At 39.1% G+C, this 9,879-nt stretch overlaps 1 protein-coding gene across 1 annotated transcript in view; it reads left to right on the top strand.

The window, feature by feature from the left end:
* The window catches only part of LOC136282629 (uncharacterized), an 825-nt gene extending 355 nt beyond the window's left edge, over positions 1-470 (top strand). The window contains exon 1 of the mRNA XM_066170310.1: positions 1-470. This exon is cut by the window's left edge and continues 355 nt beyond it. Within this exon, the coding sequence (XP_066026407.1) occupies positions 1-470 (470 nt within the window).
* Positions 471-9,879: the final 9,409 nt, after the last annotated feature.

Here is a 9,879-nt window from a genome sequence, read left to right as displayed (position 1 = left end):
AACCGATACCCTCAGACACACAACTTGCCATTTGTTTGTATCGATTGGCCCATGGATGTACCTACAGCACAGTAGGAGACCTGTTCGGTGTTGCAGAATCAACTGCAAGTGTCATTTTTAACCAGGTATGCAAGATACTGGTGTCAACTCTTTACGACAGATGTGTTTACTTGCCAAGAAACAGAGCCGAATGGAAGCATGAACTTGAAAGCTTCCTTGAGAACTGGGAATTTCCATGCGTAAGAGCCTGGAACGGGTTCCATGTTTATGTCAGCACAAAGTTAAAAAATTATTTAGCTTCAAGAAAGAGATACTCAGTATCCAGCATGGGATTTATTGCCTCTAATAAGAAGTTTCTTTGGACAGCTGTAGGGGCTCCTGGCTCTGTCCATAACTCGAGGCTTCTGAAAAGTTGCGACCTCTTTGCCGAGATTCAGCAGGGACATGTTTTCCCAAATACTGTGCTATGAACAAGGGAGTACGGGGACATACCGATCACAACGGTTGGTGATTCAGCATTTCCACGCTACACGTGGCTAATGAAGCCGTACAATGAAAATACAAGAGATCCAAGAGAGCGCCACTTAAACAAGAGGCTTTGCTCGGCTAGAGTTGTGTCAGAGCATGCATATGGTATGCTGAAAGGGAGGTGGAGAATCCTCTACAAGAAGACAGAGTGTAAACTAAAGAACATAAGGCATGTCATAATGGCCTGCATAGCCTTGCATAATATATGCATCGCAAGAGATGACCCATGCAGACCCAGGTGGAGGCTGGACATTGAAAAACTGCACCTTATTAGGAACAGAGGGAGTGTGGAGCAAGATGGCGAGGCAGATCAGGTCAGGGAAAGGATCACTAACTGGCTCTGGGATATCAACCAGCAACGAGAATTGATGGAGTGAATGAAAAAATCAAAAGAAAATTCTAGCTTGTGTTTCCTGTGGTAAGGCAAAAGCCTAACAACCACTGTATCCCCTATTCTACTCCACCACACTAAATAGATAGGGTATAGAACTGGAGACAATGGACTAGAGAGTGGAACTAAACTGTGAGCATTCTTAGTGAGGATTGTAGAACTGAATATCAAGATATCTTTACTGAAGGACAAAATCCTTGCACAATATAGCAATTCAAGTAGACCTGCAATACAAAATGCCCTTTCTGAATATCTTCCAGTTGATTTAAGTAAGCACGTATTAGTGCATCTCAGCCATGTTAATGGAGCTACATAGTGATACCATAAAACAGGTACTAGCTGCATAGCTAGTTGTTGACATTACAATACATGTATCACCAGTTGGTGGCCCAATTTTATATGTTTCCAAACAGCAACGCTTTGGTGGAGGCTACCATGAGAACATGTAACAGTAATCAGTAATCTTTTACTAAGGTGTGATTTAAAAGCTTTGAAAGTAGACTATAATAGAAGCCTTAATAACAAAAGTCAGTGGTACACAAGAAAGCTTGTTTATTAGCCACTGGAAACAACAGTAGTCATGCCAATTGTATGAACCAAGTTGAGGGTATATTCACAAGACTTAAGTATTCTTGAAGTGATAGTGGTCATTAATTTTCTCTGGTATATTTTGAAGATGGGATAAGACAATATTTTTGTCAGTGGGGAGGGGGGGAGGGAGGTATGGTAACAGTTCAGCTAACCCTACCACCACTGGTCCTGAATTTAATGACCAACAGTTAGTTCAAAAACTTAAAACAATAATCATGTACTCTTATGCAATAATTATGAACTCTCTTCACTTGCACCTCTCTATTAATTTGTACCCCCGCACCTACCAACCCCCACACACCAAATTGTTTAATATCGTTTCCATACACCCTTCCTGTAAGTTGCAAGTAGGTAAGCGTAAAATATCATCTTTTTGGAAACATAACATTTAGAATTGTTTCCCAAATGCGTAATTCAGCAATCACATACTTTCTACCCTTGCACCTCTCTGCATTATTTGTCCCACACCAACACAAAGACAACACACCACTTTGTTTAATATCTTTTTCATACACCCTCTTCCTGTGAGTTGTAAGTACAAGTAGGTAACTGCAAAAATATTAACTTTTTGGAAACACAACTTTTAACATAATAGAGTTTTTCCCAAATACCCTATTACAACAATCATGTCTATCAATTATATATTATTAGTCTGTGAATGACGAAAGATTTCTGGTTGTAGCTTAAAACAACAGCGTGAAATCTGCCCACATTAACAGCCTAATAAAGTATCTCATAATTGCTGAATGACACCTCTTCAATGGGTTTTATGAAAGTAATCTACCTATTATAACTATCTAAATTTGTGTAGTGTGGCTGTTGACTCTCTGTTCCAGAAAAGGCACTTGGAAATGTTGGTTCATGCATCACCCAAGCATTTTGGTATGGTTGCATAGGCTGCTGAAAACGAGTCATCATCTCCATCATACGGAGTTCATGTTGTCGGTTCAGCTCTGCCTGTTTCTCCTGATATTGAAGGAAAGTTTCTTCTCTTTACTGGTCTGCCTCAAACCAAATTTGCATTCTTTTTTCATGTGCTTTTTGAAGATTCTCAAACGTTGCTGATAACTGGCTGATAGCATCTTTCTGTGAAGTTACTTTACGTTTCCTGGGCCGCACTGACACAGTTGATTTCAGTACCTCCTTCTTGGATGTCTCCTTTGAATCTACTTCACCCTCTTCACAGGAAGACTCTTCACAGTCTTTGCTCTGTGGCTGTTTTTTAGGTTTGTGGTTTTTCACCCTGTACAACACATTAAAAATAATGCCTTTTAAGGTCAGCAAAAGACGTTAAAGTTGTCAGACGTTAAATGCGTCAGCCTTATTTACCGTTTTTATACTTGACGTTAAAGTCGTCTCGAGACGACTTTAACGTCTTAGACAACTTTAACGTCTCTAGCATAAAAACGGCCAATGAGTCACTAAAAGGCATCCCCATGATTTATAGAATATGATCATGCAAGTGCAATTAGGGCTTGTATTATGCGTTTTAAATTGATGTAATTAGCACCCTCATTTCTAAACTTTTCCTAAAGAAGGTTTTTGCAGTAAAAAATTGCTATCCTTCTAGGATTGGTCTTCCACATCAATTTTGCAGACTTTTTACGGTGTGGATACAAGGATGTCAGTCAAAGTATCATGTAGGGCCTACCATCTCGACGGAAATATCTGCATGAACAGATGCAGCCACTTGTCTTATATAATCTTCGTTTATTATATAGAGAACAATATACATAGGCGCGCGTACATAAAGAATTTCTCTTGGAGTCTTTAACTCGATAACTCACGAGTAAGCGAAGCGGATGAGCGAGATGTCGAGTTGAATACGAGAAGAGAAATTTCATATTTACAAGCAACCATGTATTATTTTGTTTATCATCTTACCACAATAGCCCTTTACCGAACAAGGAAAGTCGACTTTATTAATGAATGAAAATAAAAACATCGGAAATCCCCGAATAAAAATCGTCAAGTTCGTGCACTCAAGATAAAAACATGCGTTGAATCACTACAAAAACAAGCAAGGCGCCTAATTTTCAAGATACAAAATGCTCAGTTATTGAATTACTCCTTGCCGAAAGAAGAAATCTCTTCGGTACATAGCCAAAATCGTTCTGAGGGAAAACTTTCAGTTGTCGATTTTCGCTCTCAGCCTCGAGATATGCCATCATAGAAGCCACGGAATACGTAACTTTTGGTTTTTTCTTTTAGTATTTTGGTTTTTTCTCCTTCTAGGAAAGTTTGAATGTCACTTTCTGTGAGCGATGCAGATTTTTCAGTGTTTTAGCAGCCATAATCCTAAAAGATTCCGACAAACGACCTTGGATTGAGAATATTGAAGGCTATACCATTCATTCATCAACCTGATCGAGTGGCGCGAAAGGCGAGTGACGTGCCAGCAGCTGATTGGGGATATGAAACACATGTGAAAAAAATATCGTATTTTTTCAAATGTGTTGTTACTGCTTTTCTCAGAGCTGGAAATCTTTGTATAACACTGCAGTTTATATGATAAAATATTTTCGCAGACAAAGTGCTAAGGGCATAAGCACATCTTCTTTCTTGAAAATGTCTCCGAGATATTATAATTCTAATTTAAACCACCAAAAAGATTATTCCTATAGAGTGTATATTTAGCACCCATTCGACAGACATCTTTCATATCCCAAATGCAATCCCTTATCTCCTTGTTCCTACCAATACAATCCCTGCCGCCATTTGTCGGGAGAGGTTTTGTGCACGTTCCTGTGTGGAATTGAATACAACCGCCGCATGTTTTGGCACAATGGCACCAGTGTCCAAATCCACTCCAACCTCCGTCAACTAAAAAAAAAGGCCAAAACGAAATACATTTTTCTCAGTTTAACTTGTCTCAATTACAGCTTTAGAGACTTTTAAATAAGAAAACTTTGACTAGTATCGTAATGGTGTCTTATGCACATATTAATCATTCAAATTTCTTTGCTAGACTGGTGCGATGGAAGATGCAATGAAACGCTGGAATCCCTTACATTAAAAATAAAATGAGGAAGGCTTCTACATTTTCGTTGTCGATTGCATTTCTTCTGCGTTCGTCTCGAAACAGCCAGCACAACTTAGACGATATCCAAGCGATTGATTGGTCGAAAGATTTTTCGGAAAATCTTCAAGGTGGTTTACTCAAGGAAAACAAAATCGTTAAAAAAAGGAATAAGAGAGCAAAACTCTCATTTAAATTGTGAAAATTCCATAATCGTCCTGAATCCAGGACCAGGACCTCTTGCCTGAATGGTTTACCTACTAGACATGGCTGCATACGCTTGTCTCCTTGTTCATGTCCATACAATCCTCGCTTTCATGAGCCGGGGGAATATTTATACAGTTTCTTTCGCGGGTCGAAAGCCGCCTCCGCATGGCTGGAAGAACGACATCACTCTCCGAACTCACTCCTACCTTTGTCAACTGCGAAAATTTCAAGATGCAAGCCCTCGCAAATCAACTCGTTAAAATTACAGCTTATTAGAAATTTCCTAAGAACACCATGGAAGTCCATTATACACGGCGTTATTATTAATATCAGTTCAAGAATAGAAGTAGAATATTGGTATGAACTACTGAAAAATAATACTAGAACTTAGCACGATGTTTTAAAAACAACCTTAATATTAAGGAAAGCGTGAAGTAAGCTTCTTAAACCCCCCATTATTTTATTTCTGTGTTTCTACTGAAGTAGACAGCCATGTTGAAAATTTCACCACTGATCAGTTCAGAAGATAATTTTAGACGTTTTTGATGTGACCTAATCAGGAAAGTATATAATTCTTAAAAGAAGTAAGAAAAAAATCTGCAATGCATAAAACTTCATTTCAGTAACCGTGTTTTATCTGTTTTTTTTTTTAGTGGTACCTACCAGGGAAAGGTTCAGTCCCACAAGCCTTTGCTTCTTTGAAGATTATGCTACAGGGGACTGGTACAGGTTCATGAGCGCTCCTGATTCCACCTCTACGAGTGGCGCTGCATTCTCCCCAGGCTCCGAACTCACCCCATCCACCATGAACAGAAGCTGAAAGAAATGCGTTATTTCTAAGATGCTGAAATTTTTATGTGAATATTATAATTTTCATTGTGAATAATAAAACAGTAATGATCGTATGCTTCTCATTTCTCAGTGAAGGAGAGAATGAGCAACAATCACCAATCAACTTTCTGCAGGGCTGTAACGCGAGTAATACCAGTGTTATATTTAATTTTAAGCAGTGTAAGTCATTTTAAGTAAAGTTATTGTCAATAGAGTAAGTCCTGTAAGTTATGTGGGTTTTCTAAGTAATTTTAGTATTGTATGTAATCGTAAGCAGTATAAGTAGTACTGTAGTATGTAGAGTAAGAATTGTAAGTAGTGTATGTTTCTGTAAGTTGTACTGTAAGTATTGTAAGTAATATTAGTACCGTTCAATAAAAAAAAGGATTCTTACGTTTATGTGGCAAAACAGCTGACGCGATTTGTTCTGTGTATATTTCAGCCTTTGGTTCCGTTAGTAGAGGCCATGAATGGAACAGTCCGATGATTCTTCCCCAGTAAGCTCTAAATTAAACCACACCTGAGTAGCTTTTTTTTTTCTTTTAACTTCTTGTGGATTACTGCAGGGAACAAATTAATGAGAGCTTTTGAAATCATGGCACTGAGAGAGCTCGATGCCTTTATGATAAAATAAGTCCAAAAGTTATGGTTTAAGGCGGAGAAATGTGCTTTTCCTCTCCTTTTTTTCTCTCATTTTCGCTTCAAGCCTTTGCAGGAGAAAAAGAAACAGAAATACCTTGTTACGCAAGTAACAGCTTTTGGGGGGAGGTCATGATTACTATCTAAACGGTGGAGCATGGGTTCAAGTATTTATTGGGAACCTGGCCGAGCGTGAAATCAATGTATAGCAAAACTTAAGAAGAAGTTACTTCTGAGAAATTAGTAGGCGATTGATATTCTTTATTTTTAGTCGCTTCCTTCAGGAGCTTTTAGAAAAAAATTGACCATAGTTATTTCATACAGTTCCCTTGGTGGGCGGTGAAAACAATATTCAAGATCACATTGTGGTGTCCTCTGTCACTGGTAAGTACTTTAAATTAGCTTCTTTTTTTAAATTCTTAACAATCGGTAACAAATTTTGTTCCAAGACGTTTTCTTTCACTTCTTCGAAATTAGATGGTAATTGATATTCTTGGTTGTTTTCAATATGGTTTTCGTTGTCACTGATTGATGTCACCTTAAGATAGCCGTTTTAAAACGCATAGTTACAGTTTTTTGCCTTTGCTCCACTGTTTTTTTACTGCATAGAAATTCGTTGTTATTTCATAGCCTTTGTTTTTGGTTGCTTCCTCGAACGTCTTTCATAAACAATAAGGCACATTTAGTCCATAAAATGTTTTAGGTGCCCACTCAAAAATTCGAAATCATGTTATTATTCTTTTTTTATTAACGATATGCCATTAATCAAGGGTTGATAGAGACCTCAAATCTTTATCAAAGGTTGTGCTTGCGTATGAACATCTTTCCAGAAAAGGCAGGATCGCTTCATAATTCAATATTGTATGAAATGTTCCTCAGAGGTGTACTGCATTAAATTGTCGTGAAAACGAAAATCCAAATAATGTGTTTGCGCGATACCATATCGATTTCGTTCAGGGGGAACGGAGCGGAGATCAGTTGTCGCTAATAGAGTATAAAAGGATGGACTTTAGAAAACTGACCACCATTGAGGGGGGGGGGGGGGTCAGTGGAAGACTAGAGCCTTGGGGGTGGGGTGAAGAAAGCTTAATCAATATCATCATTAGTTACTTAAAAAAAGCAAGCATGACAGACCAAGAAAATGGGATAAGGGAGTCTAGGAGTTTTTCCTAAATAAAAAGGATGTTTTTTTCCTTCTCTTGACGCCAATTTTGGGGTCGAATGTAAATCTGTTTCAATTCTTACAAAGCGCTAAGCTTCAGTTATCCTTGGTTTGGTAAGTGTTTCGTTCTTCTTACTATTTAAACTAAGCATTTGTATAGCGATGCAATGGGCCAACGTAAAATGCGTTACTATTTTCTTTTCAAACCTGTCAAAAGTTTTTTAAATTTGTTTGTTAATTGTAACTGAAAGATGAAAAAAACTGTAGTCTTGTAAGTCATGTGGGTACTCTGCTTTTTTTTCGTTGTCCTACGAGCGTGATAATACTAAAAAAGATCTTTCTCGGTCTCCTTGACTGGCAAGCTCCAAATTTTCCACCTTTCTTATCTCAGTCTAAACGTTTTCATCCATGAAGTTGTTTAAGAGCCATCACCACAAGATGTGTTATTTTTATTTCTTTATTACCCCCAAGTCAGTTTTATTACAGCTTGCTCTACATATCATGTCATGATTCAGGTAGGACCGATGATTCCCTGATGATGGTGTGTAACCTTTAAACCCCCAGTAATACCCATCTATAGTATCCCCAATTTTTCTTGACTATGGCACGGATCTGAAAAATAATCAACAAATATTTCATCAGATTTGTCCTTTCTTTGTTACAGTGGACATCCTGGTCTGATAAACGTCGTTATGAACAAAAGCGTAAAACTGCGTCATCAGCATTTAAAACAAAATGGCGCAAGCGATGTTTTCAAGCGGACGACCACGTTACTTTCACATCTTCATCTAAACGTGAAAACGTGGCAAAGGGTATTTCTTCCTCAAGAACAATTTCTTGGATATCAATCAGAATCGGTGATACCCAGGTTTCCTGATTTCATAGCACCCGCCAACACTTGACACCACCCGCCTTAGTTTGAGGGGGAAAAAAATCTACTGATAGTAATATAACATTCATTGATGGCGATCAAAACAAGACATTACTTCCAAAAGTACCACTCGAGTGACATAGAAATGCAAACTATTACTGATGCCCATAACCAACGACATCTGCAGCAAGAAAGGTACATGACAGAAGCCCAAAAACGGTACAACTCGTCCATACACAAACCAGCGAGGATCAAAATGAGCAAAGCATAGTGCTCTGTTAGGTGACCCGTAACCAGTAGACTTCAGACTGTGAAAAAGGAAAGCACGCTGCAACCGAAGCATTGAAGTCACTTCAAAACGACTGCATCGCAAAACAAACTGTAAAACTCTAAAACACTACGAACAATCGCTTTCTTTTTTTCCGATACACTATTTACGACATTTACCTGCTTTCTTACCATATAATCCAACTATTTCCCCTTTCCTGTTAAAAAAAATAATAGCAGGAATATATTTATTAAGCTTCAGAAGCGTTACGTGTGATTTCATGTCGCTCGGCCGTCACTCTTTACCTTGACCAATTTATCTAGCTTGGGAGTATTAAATGATATCGCAGTTGGTGACAGCGCAGTCAACAGAATTACTGTGTCGCGTGAGAAAATAGGTCACAAGCTCATAACTACCTATCGCAACTTCGATAGGAAGAAGTTCGACGAGTGCGGACACTTGCTACTGTTTTTCGGGCCATTTAGTTATTTTAAAGGATCAAACCAATTGAGATTGAGATCTGCCTCAGCAGAGATTCAATTTCTAAAACCTAAATCCTCTCCTTGTTAATTGTATTTCATACCTTTGCATGGCCGCACTTTGCATTTTACAGTCTGCGAATATCTTCCCTTGCAAGGCAATCCATTCCCTGACGGGGGTGGGTTGGTGCATTCACGGGAGCGAGTTTTCTTTCCCTTACCACAGGTCCTGCTACACTTGGAGTACTCAGACCACTTAGAGAATCCACCATCAACTGAAATGTATCGAAGAGAACAAACCTGTGAGCGCATAAAACGATAAGCGATATCAGCCTGCCTTGCTCACGGATCTTTTCAAGCTTGACGGAAATAAATTGCAGCCTATTTTCGCTCATTTGCAGCCTCTCTAGCCCAAAAAACCCCACCTGACTTTCATCCTAAACTGTATAGCATTCATACGGCAATTTTTGGAGACACGATGGCAAATAGTAGTAACCCATCAAGCCGAGAAAATCAGGTTGGTGTTCGACTGTGCGACGGTTCGCACAAGATGCTACTTGAGCGTGCATACAATGTGCTATTTGAGCGTGCGCACAAGGTGCTGCTTCAGCGTGCGCACAAGGTGCTACTTCAGCGCAGATCTGTCAGGAAGGGAAAGGGAGGAGAGGGTGATGTACGATTGCCTGAACAACTTGGAAATCCCATTCGAGTGTGCAGAGGTACTACTGATTACGCTTATTTATTTCTCACCTGAAACTGCTTCGCAAGGGTCGGTGTTGCAAGCCCTCACTTCTTTCGCAACCCCCGAGCACTGCGCCCCATCCCCTGACGGAGGCGGATTGGTACATGTTCGTGAACGTTCTTGTTTTCCTCCTCCACAAGTAGCACTACAT

The sequence above is a fragment of the Pocillopora verrucosa genome, chromosome 7 (genome assembly GCF_036669915.1).
Source record: "Pocillopora verrucosa isolate sample1 chromosome 7, ASM3666991v2, whole genome shotgun sequence".
In the NCBI taxonomy this organism is placed as follows: domain Eukaryota; kingdom Metazoa; phylum Cnidaria; class Anthozoa; order Scleractinia; family Pocilloporidae; genus Pocillopora; species Pocillopora verrucosa.
The sequence above is the reverse complement of the archived record's forward strand: the minus strand, read 5'-3'. Positions and strand labels throughout refer to the sequence as shown.